The 25,179-nt window shown below is 42.5% G+C and overlaps 1 protein-coding gene across 1 annotated transcript in view; it reads right to left on the bottom strand.

Moving 5' to 3' along the window:
- Window positions 1-8,364, bottom strand: part of RSPO2 (R-spondin 2) — a 125,924-nt gene extending 117,560 nt beyond the window's left edge. The window contains exons 1-3 of the mRNA XM_020783393.3: window positions 8,242-8,364; window positions 7,577-7,701; window positions 6,452-6,802 (exon numbers count right to left, since the gene is read on the bottom strand). Coding sequence (XP_020639052.1) covers window positions 6,452-6,545 — 94 coding nt within the window. The 5' untranslated portion in view covers window positions 6,546-6,802; window positions 7,577-7,701; window positions 8,242-8,364. The remainder of the gene's footprint in view (window positions 1-6,451; window positions 6,803-7,576; window positions 7,702-8,241) is intronic.
- Window positions 8,365-25,179: the final 16,815 nt, after the last annotated feature.

The raw sequence follows: 25,179 nt of genomic DNA on the forward strand, positions 1-25,179 counted from the left end.
CTTTTAATGCACTGAGTTCAGGCCTTGCTCAGATATTCTACAACAGCTTTGCAACACTGGCTAGGGAAAGCTGAGAATTTTTGTCTGACCCATTTGGAGGTCTCCCAATTGCAGAAGGCTGCACTAAATAATCCACACAAAAGATGGCAGCAGCAAACCCAGTGCTAATGCATCTCCATGCATCATGCTTTTCCTGCAGGAAAATTGTACAACAATTTTTATGTAAGTAGCTTCCTCCAAGAAATTAAGTGGAGCCTGATTCTTCAATAAGCCAGTTCACTACAGTAAGTACTAGTTGTTCATAATTCACTTACCAGAACATTCATATCAAAAGTAGTGTCACACTTAAAGTCAATGAAAGAAAGAGAGTAGCATTTCTAAAATGCATGCAGGAGCAAAAGAATCAAATTAAAGCAACCATCAATTACAGACCAGGAGGAAAAGCTAAAAGGTACAGTAGTGCCTTGACTTACGAACTTAATTTGTTCCGGAAGATGGTCGTAACTTGAAAAGGTTGTAAGTTGAGACAGCGTTCACCATTGGAATGCATTGAAATGCAATTAAATCATTCCGGCTGAAGGAAAAAAATACCCCCAAAAAATCTCTGCAAGACCCATTGGAAACGTGATTAATCCCTTCTGGACGAAGGGGGGGAGAAGCAATCAAGCATGCAAGACCCATCGGAAATGCAAAAAAAAACAAAGGAAAAAGCAAGGGAAGCATGCAAGACCCATCGGAAATAGGGGAAAGCCTAAAAAGCAACCAAACCCCCCAAGACCCATAGGAAATGGGGAAACACTCCAAAAAACAACCAAACCCCCCAAGACCCATCGGACATGGGGGAAAAAAACCCAAAAAAACAAACAACCCTCCAAACCCATCACAGCACACAAACATAACCCCCCAAGCCCAAAACCACACTGCAAAAACACCCAGAACCATTTTTTAAAAGCAGAAAACCGCACCTTACCTTACCAGGCAGCCTGAAGCCTCCCTGGAAACACACACACACACACTCAGAAGCCTTCGACGACAACCCACACTCTGTAACTGCTGGGGTGAAAGAGCTACAAAGAAGCAGCCTTGTCGACACCTACAGTTAGAAATTTTAATTTCCCGCCTTTCCCCCCTGCCTTTTTCTGTTCATAACTCTAAACTCCAGTTGCAAGTAGAAGCAAAATTTTGCGGCCGGAGCTGGTTGTAACTCAAAATGGTCATAAGTAGGGATGTTCGCAAGTCGAGGCACCACTGTACAAAAAAGATGAGTGATCTGTTTTCAATCAAAATAAGAATGTTCCTACAAAGCAGCTCATCATCAACAAGCCATTACACCACTGAAGAAGAAATTTACAGTAAGGGATTAGGGTATGAGTGATGTATTATGCAGTGAGTTTCCATGGCCAAGTGGATACGCAAATCATGGTCTCTAGAGGCCTAGTCTATCTACTGCACCACACTAGGTACCCCTAAGTACATTACACTGGCTGAAATCCTGCTGCAATTACACAAATGGTTTAACTTTTGGAAGGAAACTGCCATAGATTAATTAACCTCAGTAGACATTATTTGCTACATATCAATAATGTTTACGGAGATTTCTTAACTTTGGTAAATTCACATCTAAAAGCCATTTGTGTAACTGCCCAACAGGTTTTGTCTGCTATGTCTATATATGCTTGAGAAATAACATTACTCCTTTCATATTCAAGCTACCTTTGTATATTCACTGTTTATAGCTTTAAATATTGTCCTTTAATGATGTAAGATAAGCTGCCTTGGGTCCATTTTAAGGAGAAGGGCGGGGTAAAATAGTTTTAAGAGCCTCGTGGCACAGTGGTTAAAACGCTGTACTACAGCTAAAACTGTGCTCACGACCTGGGGTTCAAATCCCAGGTAGCTGGCTCAAGGTTGACTCAGCCTTCCATCCTTCCGAGGTCAGTAAAATGAGTACCCAGCTTGCTGGGGGGGCAATGTGTAGCCTGTATAATTAAAAAAAATGTAAACCGCCCGGAGAGTGCATGTAGCACTATGGGGCGGTATATAAGTCCAATAAATAAATAAATAAATAAATAAATAAATAAATAAATAAATAAATAAATAAATACATAAATAAATAGGTGTAACTTTAACCTGCTTTTATAGGAACAGAGGTATGGCCTCACAAAATGGTGGAGGAACTTCAAATGGTTCCAGAGCTGAAGTGACAACAAAGTGAATAGGTGTGGTCTGTATCACAGTAGTTTATAGCATTCAGGTTTCTGTTCTCTAGGTAACTAAGAATTCCAGTTACTTTTGAGACATGGGATAGTGAACTTGCTGCTTTTAAGAACTCCTATAATAACATAATTTGACCCAACTCTGGGAGGCGGTGGGAGACAGGAGAGCCTGGCATGCTCTGGTGCATGGTGTCACGAAGAGTCGGACACGACTTAACAACGAAACAACAAACAACAACATAATAACATAACAAATTACTTTTTATTCCTTGGAAATATTGCAGATGAATCACTTTGTAACTTTCTAAATATAACTTTTCCAGCTTTGGTTTAAGTGTACATAACTGGCTGAAGGCTGGCTCTCATAAGCAGCCACTACACCAGTGGTGGGATTCAAATAAATTAACAACAGGTTCTATGTCCTAATGACGGATAAATAAATAAATAAATAAATAAATAAATAAATAAATAAATAAATAAATAAATAAATAAATAAATAAATGAATAAATAAATAAATAAATAAATGCCCAGGACAGTGGGATCCGATGAGGGTTTCTTCCACAGTGGTCTCCCTACTGCCTATCATCACAACTACTTCTCACATGATTAAGACATCTGGATAAGTGTATCTGTTTGGGCATACTGCTGCTGTTACCCTCACCATGGGCATGTGCCAAACACACACACACACACAAACAAACACACACCTCACAGTGGGTGCTTATGACCAAGTTTGACAAAAAACTGACACATCTCTCCTTCCCTTTACCTCCTATTTCACCCTATAGCTCACCAGCAAAAATTGCTTCCCTCCCCTTTCCTGCTCCTGAAATGACTGATCGCCCTGCTTGTTGTTACCTGGAGGCCACCTTTGCACACCTAATGTGGTTTCTAGGCAGAGCAACAGTCTTATGTGGTACCTTTAACTTGAAAAAAATCATAGCAAAACGAGGACGGTTGGGTATTTGACTGAAGTGGTCTCACCCCAAAACTTTTCCCCTCTGTATCCTGCCCTCATGCCTTGTCAATCACCCCCCCCCCGCCTCAAGGCCATAGGCTTTCCTCCAGTGACATGAAGGACTCATCCTCCCCCCCTTTCCCCCAGTGATGCCTCTGCTCTTTCCAGGGCTTTATCTCTCTCACCCACACCCCACCTCAGATGGCTCAGTGTGGTACGGGAAGGGAGGCAGCTAATTGTGCCCCCTCCCCCTCGCTCATCGCTGGTCACCTGGCCCCTCCTCCTTCATTCATCTCAGGCCAGCAAACGGTTCTACGAACCAATAGTACATTTAGGAACCGGTTCTATAGAATAAATGCGAACCTGCTGAATCCCACCTCTGCACTACACCAAACCCCCAAATTAACCCACACATTTCCAATCAGTGTGAACAAACTTGAATACATGAACTAGCAAAAGGAAAATAGGAAGTGCAAATGACTCCTGCTTCCTGTTTCACACTCTGCTTCACATGGGCTGGAGCATCTTTTGTGTGAATGGACAGATACACATGCTTCCAAGGTGAGTACATTCCCCAGTGAAGAAGATGTAAGAGCACAGAAAAGAGATAAATTATAATTAGATTAATATTTCTCTTCTTCCCCTCACTTTGATCTATACTCAGTGACTCAACAGCAAGCAAGCAAGAAGTTGCCTAGTCACCCCTACAAAAATTCAGAAACGCCTCTAAGCAATCCAGTGAAGAGAGTTTTGTAAACTAAGAAAGTTGTCTGGGTTCTTTTCCTTTTCTGGCTATTAATATGCTACAAATGACTAATGCACATTATTAGGCAGAGATGTCATGACTCAATGACATGGCAAACATGGCCACTGACCATTCAGAGGACAATTCTGGAACCTGGCACCTTTGTTTGTTTGCTATGTTTGTTGTCTATGGTCAAGCCATCAAGTCACTTCTGATTTACAAAGATCCTTTAATGGGTTTCAAAGGTATAGAATAGTCAGAAGTAGTTTACCATTCCCTTCTTCCGGGGGTACCCTGGGACTGCATGGGTAGCTTGCCCAAGACTCCACAGGTTGGCTCTATTCCTGGAAGGCACAGTGGTGGACTGAAATTCCAATGCCTGGGTCCACAGCTAGGTACCCAACTCACTAAGCTACCCAGCTAGCCCCACAAAATAACTCTTCTCATCTCTTTTAATGGCTCATAGACATTTTTAAGTGACTGCTTTTCAAAGCTGGCTTTATAAAACATACCAAATGTCTAAAACAAGTCAAAACATAGGACATCGTGCAGGGAATGAGGAGGTGTGATGGCAAATTATGGCACTGGTACCAAACTGGAATAGAAGGAAATGTCATTTCTGTAGCCAAAACAAGCAGGGATTCTCCCCCCACCCCAGAGCACAAATTTCTACATCTTCTGGTATATACCACTAACCAGCAGAAAGAGAAAAACAGAATTTCAGGTTATTAGGTGGGACCCAGCAGCTGATGCCAACAAGCCAATACTGAGCTGTAGTAATACTGTACTCTTCCAGGAACACTGAAATATCATACCATTAGAGAACATAATTTCCAGACTATTGAGAAGATATTTGTCCAAGCAAATAAATCCTGTCCTTCAGCAGCTCAAAACAGCAGTACTAAAACAGGATGCAATCCTCTAATGCCAAGAAAAGTTAAACAAATTCTATGGAACTGGACAATGATGATAACTACCTTGGAGGAAAGATTGACTATTGGTACTTACAGCTGCTGAATTCTCCCTTGTTGGCCTGAGAATTTTTCCCTGACCTTGGCAAGAAATTACAACACACAGGCACAAAAAGCCCCAAATTAGCATAAATTAGCTGTCAAGGTGAATGGCATCCATTTGTAAACTTCCAGTTGGTGATGACCATGATTTACTGCCTTTTAAAGAAAACCTAGTCATTCTTTATCTGTTGCAGCTCTCAGCATGCTATCTTAGAAGCAAGGTCCAATGAAATCTGTGACAACTGCTCTGATGGGAAAAGGTGTGTTTGTGCACAGCAAATGCCAAAATACCCCAGTCAGTGTGGCCACTGAAAGTTGATGTCAAAAAGGAAGAGGGGCACTTTTCCCATCTCAGTATGTCACTCAAGCTGCTAGTGTGGAGAAACAGCCAATAGGAGAGCCAGGATACTGAATGCTGGTGTATTTTAGAAGAAGAGTCATACCCTGTAGCCTGCATTCCCACACTGACAGACAGCACCATAACTTCAAAATACAGACAGTCTGGACGGTATTCAATGACTCTCAATGAGTTTAACTTCTGCTGATCCCCCAAAGGGAGCAAGCTGGGGAAAGGGTAGGAATTTCAACCCAGGACACCTAGAGACTAATACTAATACTACTAATACCACCATACTACTGCTGCTGCTGCTACTACTACTACTACTACTACTACTAATTTGCAGTTAACTCCAATTTCCTTTACTCACTCATGCCATTTCCACATACAAAAGGTCACATCCTTTATGGCACATTATGACCCGTTTGCACTTTATGCATAATCCTCACTATAGATGACAACACATTACAATGCTGAGCATGCAATGATGGAGACTGGAAGTATTCTACTTTTTTTTTTAGCCCTCTCTGACTACAACACCACCAGGGCAATTTCACACAGAACATGAAGAGGGAATTACTTCTGTTTCAGCAGCTCTGTGTGCACTGTCACAGTCTGATCCTACCCTTTTAGGCAAAAGCTTTGCTGGCTCTTACTAGAATGCAATGTCCTTTGAACTCCATACTGTTTGCCTCTGTGTAAACCAGCTATCTTGGATCTGAGCACATCTGCATCCACAGGAATGACTCCTGAAGACCTGGAACAGACAGCAACCGACCTACTGACTGCTGGAACATCAGAGTTAGATGGGGACAGGAAAGAAAGGCTTAAAGGCATTTAAACAGGTATCCTTGTGTAGGCATTGTGTGGGTGGAGGGGAGGGGAGGTGAAAAGGGTCTTATCATCTGGTCTCCATGAAGGAGAGAGAAGGGAAGCCAAAGCACTCCTATGAGCCCTGTTAACTCCCCCACACTTTTAATCCACATTAAAGCTCTTAAAGAGCATTACTAAGACTGCGCCACCACACCTCGGCTCTTCTCAAATAAAGAGGATCCAGACCACAAAGGGCAGGAGAAAAGAGAAATAGGAAAGTTAGCCAAGCCAAAAAGAAGGGAGGGCGAAGGCGACCATGGTCGGGGACAGAAAGATATTGGGATGGAGATCTGGGATGCGCATCTCACCTCTCTTGCTGCGTCTCCAGCGGCCACCTTGGGAGTGACTGTAATCCATACAGTTGAGGACGATCAAAGCAAAGGAGAACAGGCGAAACCGCATCCTTCAGCTCCAGGCTTGGGGAAGATTCACTGGAGCAGCCAAAGGCAAAGGGAGGGTCAGTCGCCGATGGGAACGCCGGGGAGTGAGAGGCGCCCTCGGAGGAGCCCAGGTGACAGGCAGGCAGAGGGAAGGAAGGCAGGCGGGCGGGGACGGCGACCGCAGGCAGCCGAGCTGGCCGGGAGCCGCTCACACGCCCGCCGCTCCCCTTCGCAGTTCTTGAAAAGTTCCGGGAATCTCCGGCATAGCTAGCTACCGCTCTGCAAGAGAGAAAACAGCGGACTTCGCACGCGCGGACACACAAACGCACCGAATGATCAGCCGCGGAAAGGATGCTGTCCCGCACCCGCCGACCTCGGAGTAAGCCCCCTGGGACAATAGGGCGACATCACTTCTAGGAGGCGCAATCTTGGGCTCAGCCCCCCCCCCAACCCAGGGCGAATTCCATTTCCTCCCTTACTGCCCAGTAAACCTGCATCGGATCGGGCTGCCCCGGCGGCCCCGATCGACATTCGTGGACTTCATCTCCAGAGAAGTCCGTCAGCGAGGCTGAACTCCCCGAAAGCAAAAAATCAGCGCCTCCATCTGGGACCGGGGAGCTCCGCTTCTTTCGTTTTCTGATCAGCCTGGAAAATCCGCGGAAGCCCCGGGACCGCCCCGATCCTAAGCATGGGGGCTCTGAACTTCAGCTTGGCTCCGCCACCACGTGCAAGCCGATCCTGGGCGCGTTTCCTCGCAAGCAAACCCCGCTTCCTCCACCCATTAGGCGTACCTACCTACCTGGCGCTCCCGCCGATCCTATGCACGTGGACTCGGGGATGGGGAGGAGACCGTCGATTTCCACGGGAACTTACTCCCGAGTAAACGTGCACAGGAAGACTCTATGTCTAGAATTGCTCTTCTTGCTGCTGCTATTATTGCCATTAGTACTACTACTCTTTAGTAATAAAGTTATAATTAGTGCTAATACACTAACATTATTTTTACTGCGATGATTCCTCTTTGGAAAAATGCCTCCCGCCTGCCTGTCTTACCAGGACTCTGGTTCAGAAGGCGGATGGTTTTCTCCCGTCCAGCATCCACGCTTGCCTCTCCACCGCCGAGACGCGCCGAGGCGCCTTAAATAACGGGCCAGCGAAAGCGGCTCGCAGCCCCTCTCCTGTGGACAGACCGAAAGAGAAACCTCACTCGGACAACAACCCCCCCGGGACTGGAAGGGAAGGGAAGGGAGGGGCAAGAGGGCGAGGAGGTGGAGGGAGAGGCGGGGGGGGGGGGCGCGAGGGAGACCCGCATGAAGCACCGCCGCCGCCGCCCCAACCCGCGCGCGAGGCGGTTGCTTTACCTCGCCTGCAAAGCGCGGGCGGCAGCGGCGCAGGAGAGGAGCCCCGGTGCCCCGCAGCCCGCCCGCTCTCGCGCTTCCCTCAGGGAACAGCGGCGGGTGAGGCGAGCGAGGAAACACGTGGGCCGCCCCTCAAAAGTTTGGAAGGAGGAAAACGGGGTGGTGGTGGCTGGCGCTCCCTCGCGTCTTGCAAACGCGCCTTGGACCCGCGCGCTCGCTGCCCAGCGGAGCCCATGAGCCGCCGGGGCTTGCCCGCCGCCCCCAGACGAGGGCTCTCTAGATCAGCAGCCGGCTCTTTCTAGCCGGCTGCTGTTCTCCGCCCGGCAGCCCGCTCCCCCTCTCCCTTGTCTCTTACGCGACCTGGCCGCGGCGCGCAAATCCAGCCCGGACTTTGTGCCACACGCTCGCTCGCTCGCTCGCTCTCCCTCACTGAGGGCTCGTTCTCCGGGCGCTCCTTCTCACGGACCGCGCTCTCCTCTCCCGGACGCGGCGGTAAGTAGGGGGCGCTGTGCGCCGCCGCATCTCGCCGCCGCCGGGCTCCTGACGGCCCGAGAGCAGCTTTCCAGGTAAGAGGCCGCTCGCCGGCCTCCGTTCCGAAGAGCCGAGAACTGAAGAGTAGACGTTCTTGGGGGGGAAACCCATCTCCCCCGCTTGCCCCCTCCCCAGCCGGGGTCTGTGGAGGGGCTCGCCGGCGGTCTTTGACACGCACGCGCGCGCCCGAGATGTCGAGGGCACCAAGCTTTGGGCAGAAAGAAGCGCCAAAAGTCCCGAGGTGACTTCTCAGCTGCTTGGGGGCCGCCCAAGCCGTTCTGCTGCCTCAGGTGGGGTAGGAAACGGCCGCTGAGGAACTGGCCTAACTTGGACACAGGAGGCAAAAAATGCCCTCAAGCCCCTTTCCACGTCTGTAGCAGTAAATGCGCATATCCATAATAAAAGGAGTAACGATTTGGCGCCCTTTCAGGACACCCAGAATCTGCCACCTAAAGCATCTGCCCAGTGACAGAGCACCAGCCCTCAGGTCGCTGCTGTGAAGTATGTTTTCCATCGCCCTGAAGATACCAGGGCTGATGGCTAGCATCTTGATTGAAATATAGGGTGGGCAAATTCAGCATGATGGCAGGGGCAATTTCTGGCCACCTGGACCACTGGAAATGTGGTGGGGGCAGAGGGTGGAAGTGGCCTTATTTATTTATTTATTTATTTATTTATTTATTTATTTATTTATTTATTTATTTATTTATTTATTTATTTAATGATGAACATTGGGAGGCTAGGATTCATTTTATTCTGTGAATTGCCACTACCCCAGGAGTAGCAATTGATACTTTGGATGTGGAAAATCATTTGATTGGGGCAGGAGCAAAAGAGAATCACAGAATCGCTGAGGGTTATGCTTTGCCCTGATACCAAAGGTGTCAGATAATAGGAAAGATCTGAGGCAGTAGAAGATACCGGTACTTTTTGAATCCCAGGCTCTGCCTCGACTTGCATGAAATATATCAGAGCCATAATTAGGACAGGTCAACTGAGATTTTGACCCAGGGTATCAAGGGTGAGCCTCATGTTGCCATATGCTACTGAAGAAATGTGAATCCACCCAGCTCTGAGTGCATACTGCCTCCAGCCGCTTTTCTCTGGCCAGAAAAAATTGCAAAATAGGCAGAGTCATCATGGAATACATAAAGGCATCATGTGCTCAGACCCAGGGCTTCCCACTCTTTCCTCCATCCTCTTTCCCCTTTTGCCAAACTTGTACAATCCATCTTGAACCAGATTAGATTAGGCATCCTTCAGTCTTGAGAGACTATGGTAACTCTGTATGGAGGACTTGGAAAAGCGTCTAGTGTGGCTGAGGAGGCAAATTCAAGAGTGACAATCTCTTTCACACTGAAGACAAATCCAATCTGTCCCCTGTCCAGCTCCCTGGTTTTGCTGCTTTTGTGACTTCCTCTTTGCCTTGGCCTGCTGGACAAGTGTCTCTTCGAATTGGGAGAGGCCGTGATGCAATGCCTGCCTCCAGGCTGAATGATCAGATGTCAGGGTTTCCCATCTGTTGAGGTCTATTCCTAAGGCCTTCAGATCCCACTTGCAGATATCCTTGTACTGCAGCTGTGGTCTCCCTCTGGGGCGATTTCCCTGCACTAATTCTCCATACAGGAGATCCTTTGGAATCCGACCATCAGCCATTCTTGCAACATGCCTGAGCCAACATAGGCGTCGCTGTTTCAGTAGTGTATACATGCTAGCAATTCTAGCTTGTTCCGGGACTACTCAATTTGGAACTTTGTCCTGCCAGGTGATAACAAAAATGTGTCGGAGGCAACGCATATGGAACGTATTCAGCTTTCTCTCCTGCCGGGCATGAAGGGTCCAGGACTCACTACAGTACAGGAGTGTGCTCAGGACACAGGGTCTATAGACCTGGATCTTGGTATATGCCATCAGCTTAGCTTGAACCAACAGGGCACCAAAATAACTGATTTATAACATGTCAGGCTATTCGTCCCCCAACGAAGACTTTCTCAACCTACAGTTGCTGGATTACAGTTCCCATATTCAGAACCAGCACCACTCTATACTGGAGAAGGCTGATCTACCCATTTCTAATCTGATTGGCATCTATTCTTGGATTATGAATCCTATTAGATTCTTGCTCTATCCCTAGACAAAGCACAACAGCTAAAACCCAGCAAAAAGGTGCATGGAAATGGCATCCAGTTATTATTTATTAATTGTTCAGTGGCTTTAGTTATTAAACAGAGCTTAATTTTAGCCAGTCCCGGGTCATGCGCAGTGAAACAAAGTGCTGGAAGAGAGAACCTGTACAATGGAAGGTGGAGCAGAGCTGAAACGACAGATTGAAGGGACCAAGTGGGTTTTTGTTTGCTTGCTTGGTTTCGCTTCCCATCTTTTCTATATCTAAGACTGGTACTCTGAGCTTTCCTTTTCTCTCTGAGTTCAGTTGATGCTTCTTTCTCCTCCATCATCGTTACACAGAGGCAGACTTACGTGTATGGACAGCGGCTCTAGGTGCTTATAATACATTATACTCTGGAGGTTTTGCTGCTTGAAGTGGAGGATAAGAAGATATTCCTTCCCCTGTTCCACACAGAAAAATTGCCAATGTATGCCAAAAACAGAATACCATCCTCCACTATATTAAGAAAGCATGCCAGTTTAAGGCAGTATGGTGTCACAGATAACCCATAACTAGAGATGCAATTGTATTGTTGTTACAGAGAATTATTTGGGGGAAGGGGAAGTCAGACTTCAAAGGAATCCTACACTCGAATCCTGAAAGATGATCATCCTTGGGACTAATCATCAAACAACAGAAGCTAATCTGCAAACTCCCAGAGTTTCTTGTGCTATACACTCAATATGCTTTCATTAGTAGCTACTGTATTCCTCTTCTAATCTCAAGCTATCTTTAATGTCTGTTTCTTCCCAGCACAGGCCAGATCTCTGGGCATGCTAAAATAGTGAGCTATGATGGCAAGCAGGAAAAATTATGTACTGTGCTTTATCACTGTGTTATATGTCTGTGTATGCTAATGGAGTTATGCTAACAGGCGTAACTCATGGGATTCTGACCACAAGTTAATAAAAATACCTCATCATTGGTCATTATCCTCTTGTATAGTTATGTCTGTAGAAAGGAAATGGCATAACTTGCAGTGGCAAATTGTTGCTATTTAACAAGTTGCCACTTGTATTCCTCATTGTGTAACACTCAGATGGCTTGGTATACAATCAGAAGTCCAATTAGTAGTAATTTGTCACTATGAGTTATGCCCATTTCCCTTGCATCAATATAATCATACAAGGAAATCTTGGCCATTAAATTGTTGTTTTAAAAAACCCACGCGACAGCAATGAATCAAAATGATCACCAGGGCTGTAACTAACAATGTTGTTGCCTGGGGCTTTGCTGCCTGTTGGTCAATATTGGGTCGCATGAGATTAGCATATGTCTGGAGAAGATTGAGGCATTGTTTTTAATTGTATAATATGTGTTGGCATTAAAAAGGAGGTGATCAATGAATACAAGAACAATTATGTAACAAATTCCTCTCCAATTTTTAAAGGTTCTTACTGTGGGGTATTTATTAAGTCAATGGATGTTAAAAACATTGCTTTTTGACTGGATCATGACCATATTAAAAGGCAAATACATTTACTGTTATTTGTAAGTCTTTAAATTTTCCCTCCATTATTTTTTTTCCCCATTTCAGTCTTGGCAAGGATTGTGTCACTTCTTTGTTCTGCATGTCGTGCCTTGTCAATCCATGGCATTAAATAAATGCCAAATGCCGGCAATCCTAGCAGTAAGTGGCCAGCTAAGTAAAGGTCATCTTCCAGAACTGAAACTGGATTACAAAGATATGGCTGTGATATCTCTTCATTTGTGATCCCAACAGTCCCATATGATAAGAATGGCTGAAGATTCATAGGCTTGCTGATAGCTCAGTGGTTTAGGTCTCTGGTTGCAGAGCCAGAGTTGGGAGTTCCAATTCCCCACTGTGCCTGCTGGGAGAAGACCCAAATTGTGTGGCCTGGGACTATGCAGCTCTGGGCAAGCTGCACAGTCTCAGAGCATCCCGGAAGAAGAGAATGACAAACCACTTTTGAGTATTCTGTTCCTAGAAAATCCTGGAAAAGATAGTCGTAAATTGGAATTGATTTGACAGCATGCAAGGATTTGTGGAATTCTGCATGTTATTTGCGGACAATAAAATCGGAAGGGCAACATTTCCCAAATTTCTCCAAGGGAAGATGAAATGCTCCAACCATTCAGTAATGGCTTTAGCATAAATTTATTTTTCTTGCTTCTACTCAAATGTAGCCTATGTTTATTCTTCTTTTAGTAAACAAGATTGCTTGTAGGCTTAGCTTTATAAAATGTGTTGTTTTTAGATATAGATACATATATATACATATATAAGATGCTGTCTTTTCTATAGCTGTAAATGTTATATGGGGGGGGGAGAAATTGTCATCTCCTAGGTTATGCCACAGGCATTGTCCAGGAGATGGCCATGGCTGCCATCTAATGCAGCTGAAGCTCTGAAGTATGGGAGTTCTACATGAATGCTAGCTAGACATGGAAAGAAGACAATCTTAACTTTCCTTACAGTATCTCATTCAGTAATTATGTTAAAGAGGCAGAGCAAATTTCCAGGTTGTGACTTGCCATCCTGAATTAGTTAAATGTTCTTCAGCATAGTCCTAAAGTGAGGGTTTGGGGACATGAATTAATTGACAATCTTCATTTTGAAGTAGTGAGCATGTCTATTTTGCATGAACATACTTATTTTCCAACTGCACTGTTGTAATATTTCATTGGATTGTGAAATACAAATTTCTGCCAAGTGATAATGGAAAAGGGAGTCTGAAAGGAATCTTGGATAACAAACAATACTCAGATAAGCTCCTGACAAAATGTTTTGACATGGCATCCACAGCCATTGGGTGGTCTGCCAATTTAATTTTGGAATTACAGAATTTCTGTTTACCATCAGCAGATTTGAGGAGGGTAACCATTCAAAACCACTCCTGTTCCACTACAAAATCAAATGGAAGTCTTTAAGCAACCTAGCCCTGCTTAGGTATTTTTGTAATATTTTATCCTGAAGTCTCAGTAGAAAAAACAAAACCCAACATATCCAAAGTAAGTGAAACAGACTTGACCAGTTGACCCAAGATTTAGTACAATGTATATAGGATAGGTCCCCACCCCACCCCATGCAATCTGTTTGGAGACAATTGCATTCCAAGGTTAGTTCATTGCAGGTACCATGGTGGCATTCAAATCCTTGAAGCACTTTTTTTTAGAAAGCTGAAATTTGTTGCTATATTTGTTTCTGTACCAAAGAACATGTGAGCAGGATAAGCTCCTGACAAAATGTTTTGACATGGCATCCACAGCCATTGGGTGGTCTGCCAATTTAATTTTGGAATTACAGAATTTCTGTTTACCATCAGCAGATTTGAGGAGGGTAACCATTCAAAACCACTCCTGTTCCACTACAAAATCAAATGGAAGTCTTTAAGCAACCTAGCCCTGCTTAGGTATTTTTGTAATATTTTATCCTGAAGTCTCAGTAGAAAAAACAAAACCCAACATATCCAAAGTAAGTGAAACAGACTTGACCAGTTGACCCAAGATTTAGTACAATGTATATAGGATAGGTCCCCACCCCACCCCATGCAATCTGTTTGGAGACAATTGCATTCCAAGGTTAGTTCATTGCAGGTACCATGGTGGCATTCAAATCCTTGAAGCACTTTTTTTTAGAAAGCTGAAATTTGTTGCTATATTTGTTTCTGTACCAAAGAACATGTGAGCAGGATTTTTTCTGATTTAGCTATTCTTTGCATCCTTGCTGTCCTGATATCTTTAGTGAAGAACACAAGTACTGCACTTTAAAAGAAAGAAAGAAATATAAGAAGCCTGAAAGCAACCATTTTCTTGGCATGGCGTGTTGCTTTTCAGTTCTGTGCTGGCACAGAGCAGCTCCAAGTAACACAAATCTAATAGAATTAAGAGATCAGTTGTGAAACACAATAGAATTCAGACTGAAGCTCTGCCTTGCATTTTATGGAAAGATGAGGAGTCCTAAGTGGAGAACCATCACCAGGATCTTCTAAAGGCTCAAACAGACTACAACAAATCCTTTGTTCCATAATTCAATAAACGATATAGCTCATTTTTACAATAATTCATAGTAGACTGACCTTGTCATTTCCCAATGACTGTTAAATCATTACCCCACTGGTACCTTTTGTATTTTCACTCCTCTATGTTCCTTTCTACTCTAAACCCTACCATGTGTATTAATTTATCCCAAATGCAGCTACATTCCATGCATCTATCTGATGAATGGGATTACAATGTATAAAAACTCATTAACATATAAAACTTGAAGCCCCATGGAGCAGTGGTTAAACTGCTGTACTGCATTCAAAAATTGGCTCACAACCTAGGTTCAATCCCAGGTAGCCGGCTCAAGGTTAACTCAACCTTCTATCCTTCTGAGGTTGGTAAAATAAGTACCCAGCTCATGAGGTTGGGGGGTAATGTGTAGCCTGCATAATCGAATTGTAAACCACCCAAAGAGTGCTTTAAGCACTATGGAGTGTTATATAAGCAGCACACTTTTTAATCCTTAAGATACCACAAGGCTGTTTATCATTTTGTTCAAAAATTGTTTTGTTTAATGCATTCCCAAATGGTAGGCAATAATAAAAAGATCCAAACAGGAAAAGCTAAAATATTTCTTACATATCAAAACAATTATGCCATCAAGTCTTTTAGGCAGGAAAAACTAATTGATTTTTTTAAAATTTTATTTTAATTTTTTGCTGAAAAAGTTAGTGTGGTGTAGTGGTTAAACCAAGACAAAGGAGACCTGGGTTCAAATGCCTGGGTGAAGTTTGGGACAGTCATTCTCTCTAAATCTGACTTCTTGTGAGGAGAAAGTGGAGAGAAGGAGGAGGCATGTTACATTGACATCATTGAGGGAAAAGTAGGATTTTACAAATAAATACACAATAGTACATACCAAACACATATCAGCTGATAATTCCACAGAGAAACAGAAAGCCAAGGATGAGAAACGTGCAGCTGTTGTTTCACTGAAAACCCCATCAGCCCTTGTAAACAGCACTACATTTACAACCCCTGCTCTGAAGGCTCATGAAGAAACATCATGGGTATCTGCTCCAATAATATTGGTGACCAAGTAGGTTGATAATGGCAGATCTGCACTATGCCCATATATTTAGGATACAAATATGTGTGTCTGCTTCTACTCAGATTTAGCCTATGTTTATGGCTAAATCTTTCCAAGGCACCAACTAGTTTCATAGAACAGCAATCTGCTGGTTAAGATGCTTGGAGAAGTATGGCCTAGCATACAACTGCTTGCATTTCCTGCTTACAAAAACACAGTGACCAACTAGATGCAAATTAAGTGTGGCTGTTCAGAGATAGACGGCCCCGGACCTCTTCAATGAAGTAGTTGTGAGATGCATTGACTCATAATGGTGTCTTGTAAAATTTGTAGAAATTATAACCTTGCAACAGATTGAGAAATTACCAGCCTGCTGGGAACTGGTAAGGGAAGAATACAGTCCTGTCTTCCCTCCAGCAGCCTAACGGTCTCTATTTCTGACATGAAAAAGAGATATTCCCTTCTTTGGCAGCCTATGTGGCTCTGGGTAGAGACAGGTAAGGTAAAGGTTCCCCTTAACAATTTTTGTCCAGTCGTGTCCGACGCTAGGGGGCGGTGCTCATCCCATTTTTCAAGCCGTAGAGCCAGCGCTTGTCCAAAGACAGTTTCCGTTGTCACGTGGCCAGCGTGTCTAGGGAGCGCCGTTTTACCTTCCCACCGAGATGGTACCTATTTATCTACTCACATTTACATGCTTTCGAACCGCTAGGTTGGCGGGAGCTGGGAGAAGCGACGGGTGCTCACTCCGTCGAGTGGATTCAATCTTACGACTGCTGGTCTTCTGACCCTGCAGCACGGGCTTCTGCGGTTTAGCTCGCAGCGCCACCACGTCCCTCACGTAGAGAGAGGGGACAGTGTATTTCTCTACATGGAATGTGATCATGCCCTTCCTTTGTTTGCGTGGAGTGCCAAACGCTGATTTTGCAGTCGTGTCTCCTCTGTTAGGCAAGCACTTAAGCACAAGGCTACAGCAATGGTTGTAAGGTAAAGGTTCCCCTTGACATTTAGTCCAGTTGTGTCCGACTCTAGGGCGCGGTGCTCATCCCCATTTCCAAGCCGTAGAGCCAGTGTTATGTCCGAAGACAATCTTCTGTGGTCACGTGGCCAACGCAACTAGACACGGAACGTGGTACCTATTTATCTACTCGCATTTTTACATGCTTTCGAACTGCTAGGTTGGCAGGAGCTGGGATAAGCCACGGGAGCTCCATAACATTGATTTGATCTTACGACTGCTGGTCTTCTGACCTTGCAGCACAGAGGTTTCTGCGGTTTAACCCGGTTGTACTCACCACAATATACATTTAAGCCATAATTAGGGATCAGACAACCTCTTCTCCTCTGGTCCTTTTTCAGCCCTTCAGATTCCACACTGTGCAGGCAGAAAACTGACATTAGGTTTGCTTTTCTGTGGAGTGTAGGAGGAATTTTAGTATAGTCAGTCTTGGAAATAAAAATTGTTTCTTGGACATCTGGAACCTATCCACCTCAGATTTTACTAAGGTTGTTGAAGATAGTTGTTAGCTTTAGAAAATGAAATTGGCAAAGTGGTTACACTGAATTCTTGTGAACTTTGCAGTCCTGTGTATGCTTGGTTGGGAAGAAGAGCCTGCTAACATTTCCTTAGAAAAGCCACTTAGTTTGGGGGCAAGCAGGGACAATATTATTGATGTGATGTTACTGTTTTATTGTTTTTAGGAATTTTAAAATTGTAAAGTGCTTTAAAAAGCCATAGGACATAAAGTAGTATTAAAACATTATTAATAAACAAAGGGATAGAAGTGGGAGAATAAGCTTTTCACGGTTTACTGCTGTTCTGTACCATAACTCTTCAGCCTGCCTCCATCAGTTCTCCTGCTGGGGATTTTCGTAACCATGGATATTAAGTTGGAGGTTTATTGGAAGGAAGGAGGGAAGGAAGGAAGGAGGGAAGGAAGGAGGTGGTGATGGATAGAAGGAAGAGTAGAAAGTTGTACAGAAAACTGACTAGGCATCCAGCCAAAATATTTACTCAATGCAACCTAGGTATGATTGCAAGAAAATATTACCTTGAGATGGTTTGCAAGCAGTATAAAATATTCTGTGGAATTGATCAGCTATGAATCTCTTACAGAGTGAAAGTAATGAGATAGATAAACCATTGGAGTGATGTGAGTCTTATTCAAAACTGCCATCAGGCTAGGCTAACAAATCTTTGTCACCTGCGCATCTTTCCCCCCCCCCCACAAAAAATTATAGCTTGTCCTAAAAGCCTAAAACAAATGCCTTGTCATAGTGGGATGAGAAGAGTATGTAGCTCACACTGTTTTGCTTTCTTAGGTATAAGAAAGGCTGAATAAAACCCATCTCACCAGATTCATGCATCCATTTGTAGCGAGATCACAGACTTCTAACAATGAATTATTGTACCAGCAATCTCTTTTCTGCACCAGACATCAAATTGTGCTCAGTGCTGAGTAAGATATTAATCATGGCCCTGACATTTGACAACTCTGTGGATATCCGTTCCAGCTATTTTGGCTTTTTCTTTTTTGTAAGAAGGTGCAAAATTTAGAAGAGGCCTTTTCTTTGCTTAAATAGGCAAGACGCTGACATCACTTGTTGACAAGGTTTGGACTTCCATCATCCCAGGCTAAAGATCAGTTGCCAGAAAGTCCAGGCATATTAGATGAATTACCAAACCTGAAACGTTCTTTTCCCATTACGTGCAGTACAATTCAATGAAGCTAGTCAGAAGCGAATCTCAGTAATGCAATAGCAACGTGAGCTTTGTATAGTTTTGTAGACAAGATCATGGTGTTAGTGTTAGAACTTTTACTTTCAAACAAGTTTCATTAGGGAGCAGATAAGGTAAAGGTAAAGGTTCTCCTTGACAATTTTTGTCCAGTCATGTTCGACTCTAGGGGACGGTGCTCATCCCCGTTTTCAAGCCATAAAGCCAGTGTTTTGTCCGAAGACAATCTTCCGTGGTCAAATGGCCAGTGCGATTTAGACATGGAACGCTGTTACCTTCCCACCAAAGTGGTCCCTATTTATCTACTCGCATTTACATGCTTTCGAACCACTAGGTTGGCGGGAGCTGGGACAAGCAACGGGTGCTCACTCCGTCACGTGGATTCGATCTTACGACTGCTGGTCTTCTGACCCTGCAGCACAGGCTTCTGCGGTTTAGCCCGCAGCGCCACCGCACCCATTAGGGAGCAGGTAGTTGTTAATAAAATCCAACCCTCTTCCAGATAGGCTAAGACATCGATACTTATCACACTTCCAGTTTGTTTAAAGACATCAGGGAGGAAAAGCCCAAAGCCAATAATGTTAAATTTATTTGGCCCATCTGCTGCAGCGCTTTGTGAAATAAGTTTCTTGCAGATACTCGCATTTGTAAACATAAGTTCACAACATTTTAGAAAATGTGATATTTTTTTTTGATAAATACATGAACTAGAAACCAATGATGACATTCCACTGAATTAATGAAATCAGGAGGTGTTTAAAAAAAACTTAAAAAAAAAAACCCTTCCAATGCAGTATCTCCACATCACATGCCCTGAAAATTGCTCCAGATGGCTCTGGAGCAGATTTTCTGGCTCTACAGAAAGTTGCAGGAGTCAGGACAGAATAGGGTTTCATTCTGCTAGTAGAACTAAGTGAATGCAGTGTTGGATTTAGCACAAGGGTATTAACATTGTGTTATGTAGTTTTCCACACTTCAAGTTTATTTTCACAGGAATTCATATTGACATGTTTATAAACTAAGCCAGTGAATTTTTTTTATCAGCAGAAAAATATTTACTCACTGACTAGAATAATAATTATACACATACACATCTAACAACCAAGAATAGGTTTTTATTTATAACTTAGATAACAGTTTCTAAAACTTTGAAATCAGTCATGATTTACACTTTAGTTTCTGTGTCTTTTATAAAATAAAAAAAGGGGAGGCAAAAACAACATCTAAAAATCATTTTGGCTAGATGTTATACTTGAAGCGATACTATTGGTTTTGTTTTTATGAGTGGGAAATCCATTATTAAAATATCCCGCGTAAGATCCATACAGGAAGTTTCATGACTGATATATCTGTATCAGTTTAGCACATTAAATTTCTGTGGTTTACTACAGTCAATTAAGCCAATTCATGAGTCTTACCTAAGCCTTGTTCAGGCATTATGCCCGATGCTGGATACTATAATTCCCAGAACTACCTAGTCTATAGCTGGAAGTTTAGGATTAAGAGCTAAACACTTGGAAGTTTCCTTTGTATAACACATGCATGCTTAACCATATAATTATAAAAAGTGTTAAGTAACCTGAACAAATTCTTTTTTTTCTGGGGGGGGGGTAAGAGTAATAGACAGTTGTACAGAACACTGATTAGGCATCCAGGCAATACAATATCAGCTGACTACAGTTCATCAATGGCTTTTCATGTCAAGCTGTCTAGCATAAAGAAAGGTGTTTTCTAAAAAAAATAGGATTTACTTTAGCATTTATTTAAGTAATGTATATTAACACAGAAAACATTTAAGCAGCCAGAAAGATCAGAAACTTCTGATATCTTCCAAATATTTTATCAGTATTAGTTTGTTTTTCTGTACGGAGCACTTGATAGTGGCTCTCCCTCCCTCTCTCTCATACCATCAACAGAAATTTAGCATTTTAAAAGACAAAGGTAAAACTTGAAGACATATTAAAATGCATGATAAATTTTGTTCATTAGCTATTACAGGATAAATCAAAGAGAGGTTTGCATAGCCTTTTCTTCTTATATACCAGGAAAAAAGAAGCCTCATTAGCCTCAAAAGTGTCTGATAATAAATAACTAACACTCCATCTACCCTTGAAGATGACTAAAAAAAGTGGGAGGATGTGGCATAGTGTTCCCATATTATTAATTTATGCCTGACTGAGGATAAGAAAAGAGAATACAGCCTTAGAAGTGCTTTTTTTCAAAAAGCTTTTGTTAAACTAGAATAACTTACACCTGTTTCTTTTTTTAAATAAATTAGTAGTATACAATGAATTTTTTAAAAAAGCAGCTTTTTTATATGGAAAATATGTTGGCAGCTTCTTTGTGTTTACAAGCAGTATTCCAGTTTAATCTCCATTTAAAAAATTCAATAATTACACAAGACCACCTTTGTTGACTATAATCAAGCAATGCATGACAATTGGACAATCTGAGTTGCTTTAGCACATTTTAGGTAGTTATATAACAGACCTGGATCCAAATCAATGAAGTCTGTGCAAGAAAAAAGTACAGCACAACCAGAACCCTGTCTTAGTGTAGATAGCACTTTGAAACAGAATCTGTTTACATAATTGAAAGTCACTTAGCTGTTATTGTAATTCTTTGGGTGTTCTTTTGAGTCCAGTGCAAAATACACAAATTATACACACGTTTCCCTTGAACCTTAACGTGTGTAAGTATGAAGATCTTGCCCCTGGTCTTTACTTGCTTGTATCAAATGAAACCTGTGCCTTTAACTTACTGTTAATTTTTTTTTTAAGTTGTAATGATCTTACATCATACAGTTAATGCTAAATTCTATACAAAATGTGAGATTAACATCTATTAGATAAGAAATCTGAAATCTTTCGCAAGCTGGACAGAACTATACACAGTATCTCAAATACAAATGCACAATTTGTATAGCACTAAGAGCTTGGTTCTACCGGCAGTTTCATATTCAGCTACTTTCCTATCACTCTTTAGAGCACAATGGCTGGAATCTTCTTCTGTACTGATGTTGGCATGTGCTTTCAAGTTCTATCCAATTTACAGTGACCCGAATAGGATTTTCTATGGTGTGAGGAATGAGTAGTTATACCAGTGTCATCACTCCTAGCAAATGTCCACAAATAGAGTTGAATTTACATCTTCTAAATCCTAGTCTATCATTCTATCCACTGCACCTCAGTGGCTCTCATTACGTAGTTTACTATGTCTTATTACATTTTTATACTGGGATAAATTGCAGCAGCTAATTGCCACCAGTTAAGAAATCACCACTGATTTATTTAATTTTATTTTAGCTCACATCAAATTTGTGACTGCTGTGTAATTAGAAAATAATAGCACTGACTTCCTCACTGGCAACAATTCAGCACTGAGTTACCCCAATGGCATTATGCCAGACATGAAATTAACCAATTTCTGGCCCATTAGCCTTTTTTTCCACAGCAATCACACTGTTTTATTTTCACAGAGTTTCATTCATCCACCACATCTCTGCTCTGATTGCCATTGTTATTTCTGCTCTCTTCGTGGCTCTGTCTAATCTCGATATTTGTTTTATTTGCCCCAGTTGATATTCCTGAGTACTATTATGTATGAACTGCACAATGAACAAAGGTGATAGAGGTGGGTGGGGAAAAACAATTTATTTGGAATGTGATATTTGGAGAATTTTAAATATAAGACGGAGCACCAGAAAGGGAAGAGGATTTTCCAAAAGACTGCATTCAAGTGAGGATCCATCTCTTCTGACTACTATGGTTTGACTGCCAGTTTGATTTTATCAGAGCTTTTTGGCCCAGCCCAGAACCTACATTTATTCTTCTTTGCTGATATAAAGAATAACAGCAGCTTCCTGTTTTTCTACAATCTTACTACAGATGCTTGAAGCCTAGGTCAGGGCATCTGACAGATCTGCACCAAGACTTTTGTCTCCAATGAGCTAGCTAGAGCACATAAATTTATGCTTTTGCTTCCTCTGTCTTGTGCGAAAGCTAAAACTCAAGTTTGCTCTCCTGGTAATCTGACTGACTGAAGTGTAACATCTGGCCCAATTCTAGGACAAGTTGCTTGAACGTCAAGTTTTATACAATCTTTGCACCAGTAGACCTTGAAAGCTTGCTTGAACTATAACATTTTAGTGATTCAATAAAGGTATTGCCTAACTCTTTGCTTCTAGGAAGGAATCACAAGGTTATTTTTTGAATCTCACACAGAAGGTAACTAAAGAACAAGAACATTTGTTATCTGAGTCACATTCCTCAATAACTTTCATAAGGGCGATAAAGAATGTTTGCACCAGCACTAATGCTGGTAAAAGAAAACTTTTTATTCACCTTTCAAATGTATTTGAAAGAGCCCCCACTTAGCAGTTAAATGGCTGAAATCCTGTTGTTTAGTGTAATAAGCCACAACAAGGGTAGGCCCATTGTACCAGTAAATCAACTCCCCGATAAGTTCCACTCTTTCAAATTCGCTTACTCTAGTTGTCACTATGCTTAGCAACAGGATTTCAGCCAATGTTTTAAATACTTAAGACTATTAGTCTTCATAACCTGGGCAAATTAGTTTCAGCTCTGTCACTTAAAGTTTAATATTCTAGTTGCTTGAGTATCAATACCAAACATATAAGAAGTGCCAATTCTGTCACATATTATTTCTCCATATAGATTTTTAAATCATTCTTATCTTTAATTTCATCTATGTTCTTAGCCACCTGCTTTGTTGTACATGCCAATGCTTTTACATCTAGTTCAGAACTATATTTTAACTTGACTTCATCTGGCTAATGGATGTTCAGAGGCAAGAAGAGCAGGATATATTCAGAGTACTATGGTAAAACCATTACCATGGAATCAAACCTGTGAATACAGTGGTGCCTCGCATAGCGATTGCTCCGCATAGCGAAGAAATCGCTTTGCGACACTGTTTTTGCGATTGCAAAAGCAATCGCTTTGCGATGGCCCCTATGGGGGAAATTCGTTTTGCGATGATCGCAAGGAAGCGATCATCGCAAAGCCCCCATTTTCGGCCAGCTGATCGGCGGGGCTTTGTGATGATCACTTCCCCGCGATCATCGCAAAGCCCCCCGCCGATCAGCAGTGCTTCGTCCCTCTCTCCACCCCTCGCAGCTCCAGCCTTGGCAGGGAGACTGAGGCACCGCCGCCGACACCCTGGCCAAGAAAGAACCTCTGCGCCTGCAGCAACCTTAAGCCCGTCTTAAGGTTGCTGCAGACGCAGAAGGTCTTTCTCAGCCAGGGTGGCAGCAGCGGTGCCTCAGTCTCCCTGCCGAGGCTGTCAGTCTCCCTGCCAAGGCTGGAGCTGCGAGGGGTGGAGAGAGGGATGAAGCACTGCTGATCGGCGGGGGGCTTTGCGATGATCGCGGGGAAGCAATCATCGCAAAGCCCCGCTGATCAGCTGGCCGAAAATGGGGGCTTTGCGATGATCGCTTCCCCGCGATCATTGCAAAGCCCCCTTTTTCGCACAGCTGATCGCTATTTCCAAAATGGCGGCCGCTGTTTTGCCTCGCTTTAGAGGCACCCAAAATGGCCGCTGCTATGGAGGAATTTCGCTTAAAGTTAGTTTCTAAGCCCATAGGAACGTATTAAACGCGTTTTAATATGTTTCTACGGCCTTTTTAAAATTGCTTAGCGATTAAATCACTTAGTGACGTTTTTCCTGGAATGGATTAACGTCACTAAGTGAGGCACCACTGTACTTGGCTTCCGCATCTATAACATATCATGGATTAGATTTCTATTTTCCTAAATAGTGAAAAATATCTATTCATAGCAAGTATTGTATTTTTAATTGTATTTTAATTGTATTTTAATCATTTTATTTTTTATTGTATTGAATTTTAATTGTTGTAAGCCGCCCAGAGACCTCTGGGTAGTGTGGGCGGCATATAAATTAAATTAAATTAAATAAATAAATAAATAAATAAGTATGACAAATAAAAGTCAAGCAAGTTGTAGACTTTCAATGAAAACCTTTTCTAAACATTTCTTTCAGTAACAGACCAGCTGTCTATTACACAAATGTTCAAATATTAACAGAAACAGTACTGAACTAAATGGAAAAAATGTTACAACTCACAAGCACTACACTAGCTGTGAACAAAGCTCCATGACAGAACCATTCTGGAAACAAGACTATCTAAGCTTGGCACATATTAATCTATTGACAGTGGCAAGGTACTTCTACAATCAACCTGTGAAAATCTCCATCTGCATGTAGTTGCCTTAAACCAAGTCAGCCCTGTATTAATTCCATACTGCTGGCTGAAAGCCTACACATGATTCAATTAACTTGAATTAGCAGGAGTTGAAACTTTGAGGGCAAAAGCCTATACCCGCCTATCATTTTCCATTAAAAAATGCTATATTCCCAACTATTTTATAACCCCTACCTAGTATTTTAAATTTCCTTTTCAAGATACATGGACACAATAAACACAGAGACTGCAATAATAGCAATAAATATTTCGGGCATAATTCTCTCCCTTTTTTTGTTTAGGATTGTGACACAGTCACAATACATTTTGACACTGCCTGCAGTTTCTTATTTGGAGAGGCGGGGGAGGTGGGGAGGTAGCACAGTCCAAATAGCAGAAAGTGTAACTTTGAATCAAAGTTCACATATGGCTAATTTATTCTTTTGGAATTTCCAGTGGAGACATAGAACTTGGGGGACTTTAGAAATTATGATTAAAGATTAAATGGGTCTTTAAATGAGATTTTTGAAACTTTTGAAAAATCATGAGTTTTGTTGCTTTAAACAAATGACTTCTTACAAATCCAATTAAAGATAGACAGCCAG

This window comes from Pogona vitticeps, chromosome 4 (genome assembly GCF_051106095.1).
Source record: "Pogona vitticeps strain Pit_001003342236 chromosome 4, PviZW2.1, whole genome shotgun sequence".
Lineage (NCBI taxonomy): Eukaryota > Metazoa > Chordata > Lepidosauria > Squamata > Agamidae > Pogona > Pogona vitticeps.